Genomic DNA, 16,147 nt, shown 5'->3' with positions numbered 1-16,147 from the left:
CGCCCCCAAGGGGCCCATGAAGGGGAAGAAGAAGAGAAAAAAAAACAGTCAGGACGAGACGAAGGTGAAAGCCTGGTTTCAGGGGCTATCGGTCGCAGGACGAGTAACACCAAGGATTCGATCCCCCCCCCCCCCCCCCCACCCGGTACTTTCGCCCCTGCCTATTGCCCCCATGAGCTGAGTAGGGGGAGAGGGGAGTTGCAACACTCACACTCAGTTCACACAGGTGTGATTTTTTTATTTCCTTCTCTGCTATAAGCAACAAGCTATAATATATGCTTAGCTGTTTTCTATTTATATTAGGATAAATCATGCGACTGTAAAGACGAAACGGAAGTGGCGAGGAGGCTCCACTTCTGCTTCATCGCTTACTCATACGTTACAGCTCTTCCGTTGCTCCAGACTGTACGATGGAGCGTTACTGTATGATGTAACGTTACTGTATGATGTAACGTTACTGTATGATGTAACGTTACTGTATGATGAAGCGTTACTGTATGATGTAACGTTACTGTATGATGTAACGTTACTGTATGATGTAACGTTACTGTATGATGAAGCGTTACTGTATGATGAAGCGTTACTGTATGATGTAACGTTACTGTATGATGTAACGTTACTGTATGATGTAACGTTACTGTATGATGTAACGTTACTGTATGATGAAGCGTTACTGTATGATGAAGCGTTACTGTATGATGTAACGTTACTGTATGATGAAGCGTTACTGTATGATGTAACGTTACTGTATGATGAAGCGTTACTGTATGATGAAGCGTTACTGTATGATGTAACGTTACTGTATGATGTAACGTTACTGTATGATGTAACGTTACTGTATGATGAAGCGTTACTGTATGATGTAACGTTACTGTATGATGAAGCGTTACTGTATGATGTAACGTTACTGTATGATGAAGCGTTACTGTATGATGTAACGTTACTGTATGATGTAACGTTACTGTATGATGAAGCGTTACTGTATGATGTAACGTTACTGTATGATGAAGCGTTACTGTATGATGAAGCGTTACTGTATGATGAAGCGTTACTGTATGATGTAACGTTACTGTATGATGAAGCGTTACTGTATGATGAAGCGTTACTGTATGATGAAGCGTTACTGTATGATGTAACGTTACTGTATGATGAAGCGTTACTGTATGATGTAACGTTACTGTATGATGAAGCGTTACTGTATGATGTAACGTTACTGTATGATGTAACGTTACTGTATGATGAAGCGTTACTGTATGATGTAACGTTACTGTATGATGAAGCGTTACTGTATGATGAAGCGTTACTGTATGATGTAACGTTACTGTATGATGAAGCGTTACTGTATGATGTAACGTTACTGTATGATGAAGCGTTACTGTATGATGAAGCGTTACTGTATGATGTAACGTTACTGTATGATGAAGCGTTACTGTATGATGTAACGTTACTGTATGATGTAACGTTACTGTATGATGTAACGTTACTGTATGATGAAGCGTTACTGTATGATGTAACGTACTGTAATGATACTCATGAGAACCTCTTCTGTTGCTCCAGACTGTATGATGAAGCGTTACTGTATGATGTAACGTACTGTAATGATACTCATGAGAACCTCTTCTGTTGCTCCAGACGGTATGATGAAGCGTTACTGTATGATGTAACGTACTGTAATGATACTCATGAGAACCTCTTCTGTTGCTCCAGACTGTACGATGAAGCGTTACTGTATGATGTAACGTACTGTAATGATACTCATGAGAACCTCTTCTGTTGCTCCAGACTGTATGATGAAGCGTTACTGTATGATGTAACGTTACTGTATGATGTAACGTTACTGTATGATGAAGCGTTACTGTATGATGTAACGTTACTGTATGATGAAGCGTTACTGTATGATGTAACGTTACTGTATGATGTAACGTTACTGTATGATGAAGCGTTACTGTATGATGAAGCGTTACTGTATGATGTAACGTTACTGTATGATGAAGCGTTACTGTATGATGTAACGTTACTGTATGATGAAGCGTTACTGTATGATGTAACGTTACTGTATGATGTAACGTTACTGTATGATGAAGCGTTACTGTATGATGTAACGTTACTGTATGATGAAGCGTTACTGTATGATGAAGCGTTACTGTATGATGTAACGTTACTGTATGATGAAGCGTTACTGTATGATGTAACGTTACTGTATGATGAAGCGTTACTGTATGATGAAGCGTTACTGTATGATGTAACGTTACTGTATGATGAAGCGTTACTGTATGATGTAACGTTACTGTATGATGTAACGTTACTGTATGATGTAACGTTACTGTATGATGAAGCGTTACTGTATGATGTAACGTACTAACGTACTGTAATGATACTCATGAGAACCTCTTCTGTTGCTCCAGACTGTATGATGAAGCGTTACTGTATGATGTAACGTACTGTAATGATACTCATGAGAACCTCTTCTGTTGCTCCAGACGGTATGATGAAGCGTTACTGTATGATGTAACGTACTGTAATGATACTCATGAGAACCTCTTCTGTTGCTCCAGACTGTACGATGAAGCGTTACTGTATGATGTAACGTACTGTAATGATACTCATGAGAACCTCTTCTGTTGCTCCAGACTGTATGATGAAGCGTTACTGTATGATGTAACGTACTGTAATGATACTCATGAGAACCTCTTCTGTTGCTCCAGACTGTATGATGAAGCGTTACTGTATGATGTAACGTACTGTAATGATACTGATGAGACCTCTTCCGTTGCTCCAGACGGTATGATGAAGCGTTTGGAAATCGCGGAGGCGACAGTCTGGTAACGCCAGACTAGTATCATTGGTAACACCTGTGAGGGAAGTAGGAAGGGGCTCCATGTTTTTTCCAAAATGGCGTGTATGCAAATGCATAGAGCCCATTGCAGAGGTATTGTTGAGCCAGCTAATACATGTTGTAGAGGTTTTACAGTAGCACCAGCTAGGGTGAAAGACGTGATAATAATAACCCAAGTACAGAACTACAGTATAGTCACAGACACAGCATGAAACTGAAGCCAGCGCTGCTCCAGATAAGACATGGAGTTGCTAGGCAACAGCAACCCACTCAGTTCCGGAAGGCAAGGAGGGCTGATGGTTGAGTCACTATTAACCCCTTATTATTAACCCCTTCTGGTGTTTTCAGGATTATGTTATACGTTAAGCTATTTGAAAAATAGCAGATCTGCTATTTATTTATTTTAATCGTGAAAATGTGGCATGAATCTATATATATATTCTTTCAGAGCGAACGTTTTTAACTCAAATCTTTGCATCTGGAGGGGTTCCCTCCCTGGAACAACATATTTTCAGATGGGGGTCCGCAGCCAAACACAGATAATTATGGGGGTCCTTGACCTTGACATGAAAAAGCTTGAGCACCAACTGACATTGAAACATAGGTTTTTCAGAAAACTGTTTTCAGAACCGGTCTCAGCTCCAAATGGGTTAAGTGCATGAATGAATGAATGAACGAATGAACGAACTAATGAATGAATGCGGCCGGAGGACTCAGAAAAGAGTGACACAGAGAGGCCTTAAAACATACTTTAGATAAAAGACCATGATAATCTTTCATATTGAGCACTTAAGGGAGGGAGGGGGGGGGGGGGGGGGGGATCATCTGGCTGGCAAACCAGATTTTGTCTGGTTTGGATTTCACAGTCAGAGATAAATGGTGATTAAATGCAGTAAAAGTATATGAAACTGGTACTGCGAGCCATTTCACCACGTTCTTATTTTGATGCAATGGTGTCAAAGGGGGAACATTTTGTAGACTATAGGCTGTATTTTCAGTTTAGTTAGATACAGCTGCAGGGTTTGTTGTGAGTGTCTGTGAAAATGACAAATAAACTCTGATGTAATCAACAAATGTTATTCAAAAAACTAATGAACAGTGGTTTAGAACAGTGGTTCTAAAAAACAGCATCTATTACTAGGTCACAGCGAGCTTGTACATCTGCTATTTCTGAACATTTTAGTTTTTGAATCATTTAGAGTATTCTGGGGGGGGGGGGAGGGGGTCCCTGGCAGAGTGGCAGGGGACACATAATCAGCCGTGGGTCCACAGCCATATATATATATCAATTTGGAGGTTTGCACAGAAAAGTTTGAGAACTACTGATTTAGGTCCCATTCTCACCTCTACTTCGGTAGACTCGATGTGAAGTTGTCGACCGCAGCAGGAGACTTTATCAATGTGTTTAATTCATAAACTACACAGTGAAATATATGGTGTTAAAATTATACTTTATCAATGTGTTTAATTCATAAACTACACAGTGAAATATATGGTGTTAAAATTATACTTTATCAATGTGTTTAATTCATAAACTACACAGTGAAATATATGGTGTTAAAATTATACTTTATCAATGTGTTTAATTCATAAACTACACAGTGAAATATATGGTGTTAAAATTATACTTTATCAATGTGTTTAATTCATAAACTACACAGTGAAATATATGGTGTTAAAATGATACTTTATCAATGTGTTTAATTCATAAACTACACAGTGACATCTATGGTGTTAATAAAACTATACTTCGAGTAATAGTTAGGACGCAAAGTGAGCATGGAAGCAGTGTGTTGCTGCTTCCATGCTCACTTTGTTGTTGTTGTTGCCTGTCAGGGACTGGATTTTACTCTGTGCGTGCGTGCGTGCGTGCGTGCGTGCGTGCGTGCGTGCGTGCGTGCGTGCGTGCGTGGATTGTGAGCTTCTCGGCACGTGGAGCCACTGTAGCGCAGACAGCAGCGTAAAAAGGAATACGACGTTTACAACATGTACCTGTTTGATGAAGGACAGTGAGAGGAGGTCCCAGGATACGATCCCATGGTCCATCAGCTCCAGGAAGGCAGTGAGGGTGAAGGCCAGCATCTCACCAAAACTACAGGAGACACACAGAAACACTTAGAAGAGATCCCAGCATCTCACCAAAACTACAGGAGACACAGAAACACTTAGAAGAGATCCCAGCATCTCACCAAAACTACAGCAGACACAGAAACACTTAGAAGAGATCCCAGCATCTCACCAAAACTACAGCAGACACAGAAACACTTAGAAGAGATCCCAGCATCTCACCAAAACTACAGGAGACACAGAAACACTTAGAAGAGATCCCAGCATCTCACCAAAACTACAGGAGACACAGAAACACTTAGAAGAGATCCCAGCATCTCCCCAAAACTACAGGAGACACAGAAACACTTAGAAGAGATCCCAGCATCTCACCAAAACTACAGGAGACACAGAAACACTTAGAAGAGATCCCAGCATCTCACCAAAACTACAGGAGACACAGAAACACTTAGAAGAGATCCCAGCATCTCACCAAAACTACAGGAGACACAGAAACACTTAGAAGAGATCCCAGCATCTCACCAAAACTACAGGAGACACAGAAACACTTATAGAAGAGATCCCAGCATCTCACCAAAACTACAGGACACACAGAAACACTTAGAAGAGATCCCAGCATCTCACCAAAACTACAGGACACACAGAAACACTTAGAAGAGATCCCAGCATCTCACCAAAACTACAGGACACACAGAAACACTTAGAAGAGATCCCAGCATCTCACCAAAACTACAGGACACACAGAAACACTTATAGAAGAGATCCCAGCATCTCACCAAAACTACAGGAGACACAGAAACACTTAGAAGAGATCCCAGCATCTCACCAAAACTACAGGACACACAGAAACACTTAGAAGAGATCCCAGCATCTCACCAAAACTACAGGACACACAGAAACACTTAGAAGAGATCCCAGCATCTCACCAAAACTACAGGAGACACAGAAACACTTAGAAGAGATCCCAGCATCTCACCAAAACTACAGGACACACAGAAACACTTAGAAGAGATCCCAGCATCTCACCAAAACTACAGGAGACACAGAAACACTTAGAAGAGATCCCAGCATCTCACCAAAACTACAGGAGACACACAGAAACACTTAGAAGAGATCCCAGCATCTCACCAAAACTACAGGAGACACAGAAACACTTAGAAGAGGGCAGTGTGCCGCGGGTTCGACTCCCGATCCCCGCGGCCTTTACTGCATATCACCCCCCCATCTCTCCCCATTTCCTGTCAGCCTGTATGTCCCTCCATAAAAAATATAAAATAAAGGCGAAAGCCACAAAAAAACATATATAAAAATAAATGGATAGTCTCGACTGACAATAGGGTGGGGATAGGGACAGGAATATGAATTGACAATAGCATATGATTAATAGTCAAATCCTCTGTTGATTTAACCCATTCTGGGCGGGAACCCCTTTTGGTGTTAGCATCATGTCATGCTTTAGCTATTGAAAAATATCAGATCTACAAGCTCATAGCGCGCCACCGAGTGGTGCGCTACGATCTTGTAGATCTGCTATTTTTGAAAAATCGAAGAGCGACTGACATAGAAGACATTTTTAGAATCTGATCTCAGGTCAGAATGAAAACTGTCAGGATGTAGAAGACATTTTTTGAATCTGATCTCAGGTCAGAATGGTTTAACTTGTTATAGAAGCCAGCAGTCAACAGAGTCCTGGGTCCATGAAGTGGGCTAGCAGAGCTGTGCTAGCTTTAGCCATCCCAACTTTCACATAAAGTATGGCGTGCTGCAAACAAAGCGCTAGGTTTACGTTACGTGTCCAAAAGGAACTCACTGGGTGCCGCTCTCCACGAGGCGGGCCAGGGTCCCGATGCCCTCCATGTTGATGAACTCCGTGGCGAAGGTGGGGTCGGCCGACAGCTTGGCGAGCTCCTTCAGAGCCTCCAGGCGGGCGTCGATGCCGTGGGACTGGATCCGCTCCAGGAGCTGACGCGCAGCGCGGGCCTGTAGGGGGCGCCATCGTTGTTATTAAGACACTCAGTTCAGGAGTAATTTCACACGAGCGTGCAGAAACCTAAATTCTGTGAAAAATTCAAGGGATTCAAGTGAAGTGAGAAGAAAAGTGTGGTTGGTTCTCACCGGGGAAATGGCTAACCGAAGGATGGTCCCGTTCTTAATTTCACCTCGGCTCTGAGAGAGAGAGAGAGAGAGAGATAACAGCGTAAGTAGAGAAGTCCTCATCGGAGATACCCAGGAAGCACGGTCAGGACCTGGACCAATTAGTGACGTCACTAATTGGTCCAGGTCCTGACGAGACGGTCTCCATTGGGTCCAGATCAGGTCAAACCAACACTAGTCAGATCTGGCCCAGAATATCACCTGAGTTCAACCAACATAACTTCTGCCCACTAAGGCGGACGTCCCTGGATGTCCCCACAGACAGAGAGTCCGATCGAGGCTAGATCTACTTAAGTCATATCATAACTATACAAATCAGATCTGGCCTAGAATAAGCAATATGATGGCAGCGGTGGCCGAAACGGTTTGAGGAGCGGTCTTGATACCGGAAGGTCGCCAGTTCGAATCCCCGGACCGGCACGTTAAAATGACCACCGCTGAAGTGCCCTTGGACAAGGCATTGAACCCCTACCATGAAATGTTCTATGAGCAGGGTGTGGCTGTAAACAAGCATCTCGAGCTTAGTCCACTTCCCTGGGTAAACAAAGAACTTTGCTTTGCTTTGATTTCAACTGGTTTAGACGTCCTGGAAATGACGTATAAACATCATCCCCAAATGGGTGGTGATCTGGCCTAGTCCTGAACGTCACCGGAGGACGTCATTGTGATGTAATATGGCTTGCTGGGCAAATGACATAACAAACATAGAACAGCCCCCCCGACCCGAGACCTACCGGCTCAGTGATGTAGAGCTGAGGGCCGTCAGCGTAACGAAGGGCGAACTGCTCTGACCCCGACAGAGACCAGCTGAGAGAGAGAGAGAGAGAGAGAGAGAGAGAGAGAGAGAGAGAGAGAGAGAGAGAGAGAAAGAGACAGAGAGAGAGAGAGAGAGAGAGAGAGAGAGAGAGAGAGAGAGAGAGAGAGAGAGGGGATACACAAGGGATGGTTAACGTCTATACAGAACTATGTGTAAGTATATGTGCACATACAGTAATGTGCAAAGTTAGTTTGGGACCTTTTGGAGAGTGCGTTGGTGCGTGTGTGTGTGCATGTTGTCTGACTGAGTAATCATCTGAACAAATATTTGTATAAAAAGAGTAAGTGCCAAAACAAAGAAAAAGACTAAACTAAAACTAAGTGCATTCTTTTAAATAAATGCATGATCAATATTCCTGGCCTCTAGCAGCATAATGTACTGTACCGTATCTCTAAAGGTTGCTAAAGTCATCCTGCCGCCTGGCAGAAGCTCCGTTCTACCAGACTAACCCATTTTGGGCTGGAACCCCTTTTGGTACTATGTTATGCTTTAGCTATTGAAAAATAGCAGACCTACAAGCTACGAGATTTGAAAAATCGAAGAACGACCGACATAGAAACATAGCCTTTTCAGAAAACTGTCAGGATGTAGAAGACATTTTTTTAATCTGATCTCAGGTCAGAATGGACTAACAGATGGAGAAATGAGATGACGATATGAGGACTGGGGAGTTATTCAGTGGGCGTTTTGCAGCAGAAATAATAATCTAACAGGTTGAAATGAGTGTGGAAGGCAGTGGGAGGGAAAAAGAGATGAGTGGATCCAACAAAATAAAGTAGAAAAGTGTTATTCACGGACAGAACATAATCACCAGGGGAAATTAAATAAGTGATATAGTGATATAGTGAAACGCACATCACCACCTCCAGCCCACTGTGGATTCCCAGAGTCTCATTATGACTCACTGTTTTAGTTCTACTCAATCTCTTCTCCTTTAATTCCTCTAGTTTTTTTATTTGTTGACAAGAATTGTCAATGTATTTTATAGGCTTAGTTTTAGTCAGCGTTGGTTTAGTTTTTCCTTTCGTTCTCGTCAGTGAAAAAAGGTATACACGGTCGATGGGACATTTTTTATCTTAGTTTTAGTAGACGAATGTCACAAAACTATAGCGCAGAATCAGCGTGGCTGCTTTGCGCCTTTAATGACTAGTTGTTCCGGGCCGATAGCTCAAGTACTCGTACTCGGAACCGGTACTCTGACCCGAGTACCAAAACATCCAATTGACACTATAGGCTGAAGGAATGCAACGGGAGCTGGTCTGACCACAAACACGGCAGCAAATCACCCAAAAACAGCCGATCTACAAGCATAAAATGACAACTGAAGTGAAGGCATGACAATGAAATTACATTGGAGAAAAAGGGGGTAAAATAAGTGTTTACTCAACGAAAATAAAAAAGTACTCATATAGGTACTCGGTATCGGCGAGTATTAAAAATGAAGCACTTGAAACTGTACTCTGTCTGAAAAAAATTGTATCGGGGACAACTATGATGACATTACAGTTCCACTTTGTTATGTTGTTGATGATGATGATTCATGCAAATCCCCCATGAAAATGTGACCTCGATCAGCTACGCCCACCCACTGTACATCTGGATCTGATGGCGTAGCCACGGTCGTGTGAGTTAAACAGACACAAGGACAGATCTGATGGCGTAGCCACGGTCGTGTGAGTTAAACAGACACAAGGACAGACATGCTGTGACGAGAGAGAGAGAAAGATAAACACACAGAAACCACGCAGGAAACGGGACACGGTTTGTTTAGCTTACCCGTCACACACTTCTCGTATTATGGACGACAAAGGCTTCTTCTGCAGACAGGAAATGAAGGAAGAAACAGTTAATGACGGCACTGTTAGAAAACTCACAGGGTGTGTGGAGTTTGCATGTTCTCCCCGTGTCCCCTAGGGTAGGTATACCCTCACATGTTCTCCCCGTGTCCCCTATAGGGTAGGTACCCTCACATGTTCTCCCCGTGTCCCCTAGGGTAGGTACCCTCACATGTTCTCCCCGTGTCCCCTAGGGTAGGTACCCTCACATGTTCTCCCCGTGTCCCCTAGGGTAGGTATACCCTCACATGTTCTCCCCGTGTCCCCTATAGGGTAGGTACCCTCACATGTTCTCCCCGTGTCCCCTAGGGTAGGTACCCTCACATGTTCTCCCCGTGTCCCCTAGGGTAGGTACCCTCACATGTTCTCCCCGTGTCCCCTAGGGTAGGTACCCTCACATGTTCTCCCCGTGTCCCCTAGGGTAGGTATACCCTCACAAAAAACATGCAGTAATCCTGGTCTCTAAACTGCCTCCCCCTGGCCAGCCAGGGCGCCTGATGGAGGGGAAAGGAACTGGTTGGAATAACGTGTTCCTTCCACGCGCTACGTCCAACCAGGGAAACTCCCCCCCTGTCAGGTGTAAAGGAGCAACTTGGACACTCAGGCATGAAGGAAGCATGAGTTCAAGTCCGTTGCTCTCCTCTTGTCCCCCATATATATGGGGACTAGGTTGGCGGAGGGTGTGTAGAGCCCAGGATCACATTAGATGATTGACACAGGGGTGAAAAATGGGTTACAAAATCGTGGGATAGACAAAAACAAAAGAAAAAGTGACAGACCTGGTCGATCTCGATGAGCTGAGCGTTGGCTCCGGGCCATTCGATGGCGACCTTCACGATGTCAGACGGCGGCGGCATGACTGACGTTTACTGTAACACCCTATGGAAGAAATAAAAACATTAGCATCTACTACAAGCTCACAACTCGTATATTTACTCATAGTTTTAAGTTTGAAAGGTAGTCAAACATTTTTCTTCATATTGTATGTCGATGAAATGAACACTGGAAGCATATTGCATATCCCTAATAAGCAAGCCTGCACATTTTTCCACTACTTACTCTGAAAAAATGCAGCAGCACCACAACAGGTAAATCTGATACTATTTCAGTATTCTACAATACTCTGATACTATTTCAGTATTCTACAATACTCTGATACTATTTCAGTATTCTACAATACTCTGATACTATTTCAGTATTCTACAATACTCTGATACTATTTGAAAGACAAGCCAGTCACATTATTAACCCATGTTGGACTGAGGTCGATTAAAAAAAAACACTTTTTTTCTGAAAAACCCATGTTTCTATGTCAGTTGCTGCTCAACCTTTTTCATGTCAAGGACCTCCAGAATTATCTTTATTTGGCCACCGACCCCCCCAAACTGAAAATATGTTGTTCCAGGAACCCCTCAGAAGCAGAACAAGATTTGAGTTAAAAACTTTCACTCTGAAAGAATATATATTCAAAGGTTTGTGCCACAATTTTGACGATTTTTCAAAAATAGCAGATCTACAAGCTCAATCATGACAGTCATGTTTCAGGGCTAAAGAAGAAGAAGAAGACTGTTCTAACCTAAAATGTTTACACATACATATTTTTGTGAAAATGAGTAATACACCAAGCGAACGTTTTTAACTTAAATATTGAGAGCCACTGATATAGAAACATAAAGGTATTTCAGAAAACTGAAAGGATTAAGAAGACATCTTTTAAATTTCGACGTCAGGTCTAAATGGGTTAATAATATATATGCTTTTGTTGAACGTTCAGCCAAATTTATTTTGGTCTAAATGTTTCTGTCACTCCTCTTTCTTTTAGTTTTTGTTACCTTGATTTTTAGAGAAATATCATCATGGTCTGCAGTACGCCACCTGGTGGAAAAGTGCTGAGTGGCGTCAATCACTCTCACTCACAGCGTTGCCGCGGAAACCACCAGGTCAGCTCCCCTGTGAACAAGCACACACACACACACACACACACACACACACACACACACACACACACACACACACACACACACACACACACACACACACACACACACACACACACACACACACACACACACACACACACACACACACACACACACACACACACACACACACACACACACACACACACACACACACACACACACACACACACACACACACACACACACACACACACACACACACACACACACACACACACACAATTATTGCAGACACTGAACAGAATTTTGCGGATGCCTTATAGCTCTCGGCTTGGGCATGCCCCCCCCCCCCCCCCCATAGATACTAGATAGACCATAGATATAATAGACCAATTGTGGGAAACATGCAGCAAATACATACAGGCTATCAGTGTCAGACGGTGGACATTCCATCATAATTCACTAGTGTAGAAATCTTGAAGGAAGCATTATACTACTACTACTACAATAAAATACTAAAGTTAATGTAATCATTTAAAGGGTCAGTTCAGAGTTTTTGGACTTGAAGCTGTGGGGGAATACCATTATTAATATAGTGGGTTGCGAAGGTATTAATCGATTTCCCGAGTCCCGTAGTGGGAGTTTTGCTCTGGTTTTGGTGAACATTAACCCATTCTGAACGGGAACCCATCTTGGTGTTAGCATCATGTTATGCTTTAGCTATTGAAAAATAGCAGATCTACAAGCTCATAGCGCGCCACCGAGTGGCGCGCTATGAGCTTGTAGGTCTGCTATTTTTTGAAAAATCGGAGAACGACTGACATTTTTTTTAAATCTGATCTCAGGTCAGAATGGGTTAATCAGACCAGTGTGTGTCCAGTGGAAACCTCGTATGAATCTGATCTCAGGTCAGAATGGGTTAAGTATTTAATTCCAGGCATTTGGTCGGGGTCATCACTGTGGGTTCACGCATTACAAATAAATGAATCCAAAACTAGCGTCATGTGTATATTGTTGACCAACTTCTACCATAAATAGCTCGACTTAACTTTTGTTAAACTTTGAACCCCTTTGTCACAAAACAATATATCAAATTCATTATTAAACTCAATCATTTATTATGGCTATTATTTAGATCAGTATTATGGACATAAATTAATTTAGAGGCTAGACCGTACGAGACACATTTGAATGGCCTCACTCACTGTTAAAGTGTCAATAGTGTGTCTGTTCAAAATGAATCACTGCCCAGTGTCTTGGTGCGACTGCCTCTGAAATCCCAGGGACATTTTATGAGTCCCATACTTCAACAACGTTATAGGAGTCATATTTTGCATTTTTTTTTACAAATTGCAGCATTTAACTCCCATTTCATTTTTTGTATTTTTTTTTTTTTTAATATATTTTTTATCCCACGATTTTGTAACCCATTTTTCACCCCTGTGTCAATCATCTACTGGGATCCTGGGCTCTACACACCCTCCGCCAACCTGGGGAGAGCACCGGACTTGAACTCATGCTTCCTTCATGCTTGAGTGTCCAAGTTGCTCCTTTACACCTGACAGGGGGGAGTTTCCCTGGTTGGACGTCGTAGCGCGTGGAAGGAACACGTTATTCCAACCAGTTCCTTTCCCCTCCATCAGGCGCCCCGGCTGGCCAGGGGGAGGCAGTTTAGAGACCAGGATTACTGCATGTTTTTGTGAGGGTACAGGTTATAAAATGTGGTTAAACTCATGTAGAAAACAGAAGAAGAAATGATTATTATAACTAAAGCTATAGCGAAATAAACTAGAATAAAAAAAACAGTACAGTAGTTACAGTACAGTGCATCCCGTGGATGCAGTCAGAGGTCGTTGTTTTATTGCGTCCCTTAACTATGGACTGCGTTTGGGGATGCAACATGCACCCTATTTTAATCTCTGAGACAAATGGCCTTCATTTAAACTGCAGCATCTTCAGACTTACACAATGATGTTTAGACAAATATCTGCCTTTGTATTATCCCATTCTGGGCAGGAACCCCTTTTGGTGTTTTAAGCATCATGTTATGCTTTAGCTATTGAAAAACAGCAGATCTACAAGCTCATAGCGCGGCACCGAGTGCCGCGCTACGAGCTTGTAGGTCTGCTATTTTTGAAAAATCGTTGAAAATGCGGCACAAATCTTTGATTATTCTTTCAGAGCGAACGTTTTTTTTTTACTCAAATCTTTGCCTCTGGGGGTGGTTCCTGGAATAACGTATTTTCAGATGGGGGTCGGTGGCCAATTACATATCATTTATGGGGTCCTGGACATGAAATATTGAGCACCACTGATACAGAAACATGAGGTATTTCAGAAAACTGTCAGAATTTAGAAGACATTTTTTAATCTGATCAGGCCTAAATGGGTTATGACTTACACAATGATGTTTAGACAAATATCTGCCCCTGTATTATAACTGAGGCATCTTATGACTTACACAATGATGTTTAGACAAATATCTGCCCCTGTATTTTTTTATAACTGTAGCATCTTAAGACTTACACAATGATGTTTAGACAAATATCTGCCCCTGTATTATAACTGTAGCATCTTATAAGACTTACACAATGATGTTTAGACAAATATCTGCCCCTGTATTCTAACTGTAGCATCTTAAGACTTACACAATGATGTTTAGACAAATATCTGCCCCTGTATTATAACTGTAGCATCTTATAAGACTTACACAATGATGTTTAGACAAATATCTGCCCCTGTATTCTAACTGTAGCATCTTAAGACTTACACAATGATGTTTAGACAAATATCTGCCCCTGTATTATAACTGTAGCATCTTAACACTTACACAATGATGTTTAGACAAATGGAGGTGGACATTCTTCAGTCCAGTTCCTTCGGTCTGTTTCTCTCTCTTCTGGCCTCTTCTTCCCCGAAACTAATCTGTCGACACATGCAGAGATTGAAGAAAAACAACAAACAATAATTAATGACATTGCAAAAAAAACCCTGGCATTAATATTATGTATCATCGCTATAACTAACTACCCCAAGGGTTCCCAAACTTTTCAGGTCGCGACCCCCCCAAAATAAGGACACCACACCCTGACAAAGCACTTGGAATTGTAGGCATTATTTTTTATTTATTTTTATTGATTCGATTCCACAGATAAATATTGTGAAAATAGCTCACAATACCTTGCACTGCATGTCTGCGAGGCTATTTTCACAATATCCGCCAACTTTCTTACATAATGTTTGACAATAGAGGCTCTGCGTGTGCCGTGTGGTCATCATCATCATCATACCCGGACGTTAACTCTAAAACTGCCTCCCCCTGGCCAGCCGGTGCGCCTGATGGAGGGGAAAGGAACTGGTCGGAATAACGTGTCCCTTCCACGCGCTACGTCCGGCCGGGGAAATTCCCCTCTGTCAGGTGAAAAGAAGCAGCTTGGACTCCTCATGCATAGAAGGAGGCATGAGGTCAGTCCGCTGTCCCCCCAGGTTGGCAGAGGAAGTGTAGCGCCCAGGATTACATTAGATAATTGGCACTGGGTGAAAAGAAAACTGGGTTACAAAATCGGGGGATAAAAATTTAAGAAGAAATACCGGGACGTTATGAGGCCGGGAACGCCTACTGAGTAGCACAAAAACCTACTTTCTGTCCTCGACAGCCCATAGATCCAAACTGTGGAATGCACTTCCCATTGCACTCCCAATCTTCCGCCGTAGTTTGAAAACCCACCTTTTCAGACTCCATCATGGCCCGTAGCACTTACCCCACCTCCTTAGATAGCATTTCTGTAGACTTAGATAGCATTTGATACAGACTTATACCATGTTATGTAAACAGCACTATAATTACATTGTATGTAGTCATACATGCTGTGTAGAAAATGTAGCATGTGCTCAGTACCAGTGAAGATCTCACTTTTTAAATCCTTTTGTACACCCCTGTACACCGCCCACCTGTGGTGCCGCTACAAGCAGGCCAGTATCAGGCGATTGACAGTGGCATACAATGACTGTATGAGGCTGCTTCTGAGAGCTCCAAGAAGCTCCAGTGCAAGTCAAATGTTTGTCAGTGTTGGGTTCCCACCTGCTCTGCTGTGCTACGCAATCTTATGTACAAATTCATGTGTAGGGTATCTGAGTCAGTAAATGACATCATTAATGTCATCACAAACACGGTACGTAGTTCTGTCAGGTTCTCCTCCAGACTGTGGAACCATTGGCGAACTTGTCTGTATGTTCGAAACTGAATATGGTGGAACTCTTTTTATTGTATATTTCTTTCTATATTATTATTCTTTTTATCTATTGTGTTTCTGTTATGTACTGTGATATGGATTCCCCTGAGTCTGCAATAAAGAATCAATCAATCAATAGCACGTCATAGTACATATGTATAGCATAGTATAGTATGTATAGTTTCATTATATAGATATTCCACTGTTACTTTCTTAGCTTACGCATGTTTCTTGATAAATGCTTTTTATGTGATCCCATGCTTTTTTGTTCTTGCTTAATGTAA

General features: G+C 42.3%; 1 protein-coding gene across 3 annotated transcripts in view; it reads right to left on the bottom strand.

The window, feature by feature from the left end:
* Nucleotides 1-16,147, bottom strand: part of elmo2 (engulfment and cell motility 2) — a 46,653-nt gene that overhangs the window by 25,965 nt on the left and 4,541 nt on the right. For 2 of the 3 annotated variants that reach the window (XM_080783496.1, XM_080783498.1), the window contains exons 2-9: nucleotides 14,462-14,556; nucleotides 11,542-11,659; nucleotides 10,489-10,588; nucleotides 9,651-9,691; nucleotides 7,792-7,864; nucleotides 7,019-7,069; nucleotides 6,714-6,883; nucleotides 4,829-4,928 (exon numbers count right to left, since the gene is read on the bottom strand). In XM_080783496.1, coding sequence (XP_080639622.1) covers nucleotides 4,829-4,928; nucleotides 6,714-6,883; nucleotides 7,019-7,069; nucleotides 7,792-7,864; nucleotides 9,651-9,691; nucleotides 10,489-10,566 — 513 coding nt within the window. In that variant the 5' untranslated portion in view covers nucleotides 10,567-10,588; nucleotides 11,542-11,659; nucleotides 14,462-14,556. Of the gene's footprint in view, nucleotides 1-4,828; nucleotides 4,929-6,713; nucleotides 6,884-7,018; nucleotides 7,070-7,791; nucleotides 7,865-9,650; nucleotides 9,692-10,488; nucleotides 10,589-11,541; nucleotides 11,660-14,457; nucleotides 14,557-16,147 lie in introns of all 3 variants that reach the window. The other variant, XM_080783497.1, reaches the window with a different exon arrangement.

Source organism: Protomyctophum bolini (assembly GCF_963924005.1).
Source record: "Protomyctophum bolini genome assembly, chromosome: 2".
NCBI classification, from domain to species: Eukaryota; Metazoa; Chordata; class Actinopteri; order Myctophiformes; family Myctophidae; genus Protomyctophum; species Protomyctophum bolini.
This window is presented reverse-complemented; position numbering and strand designations above follow the sequence as displayed.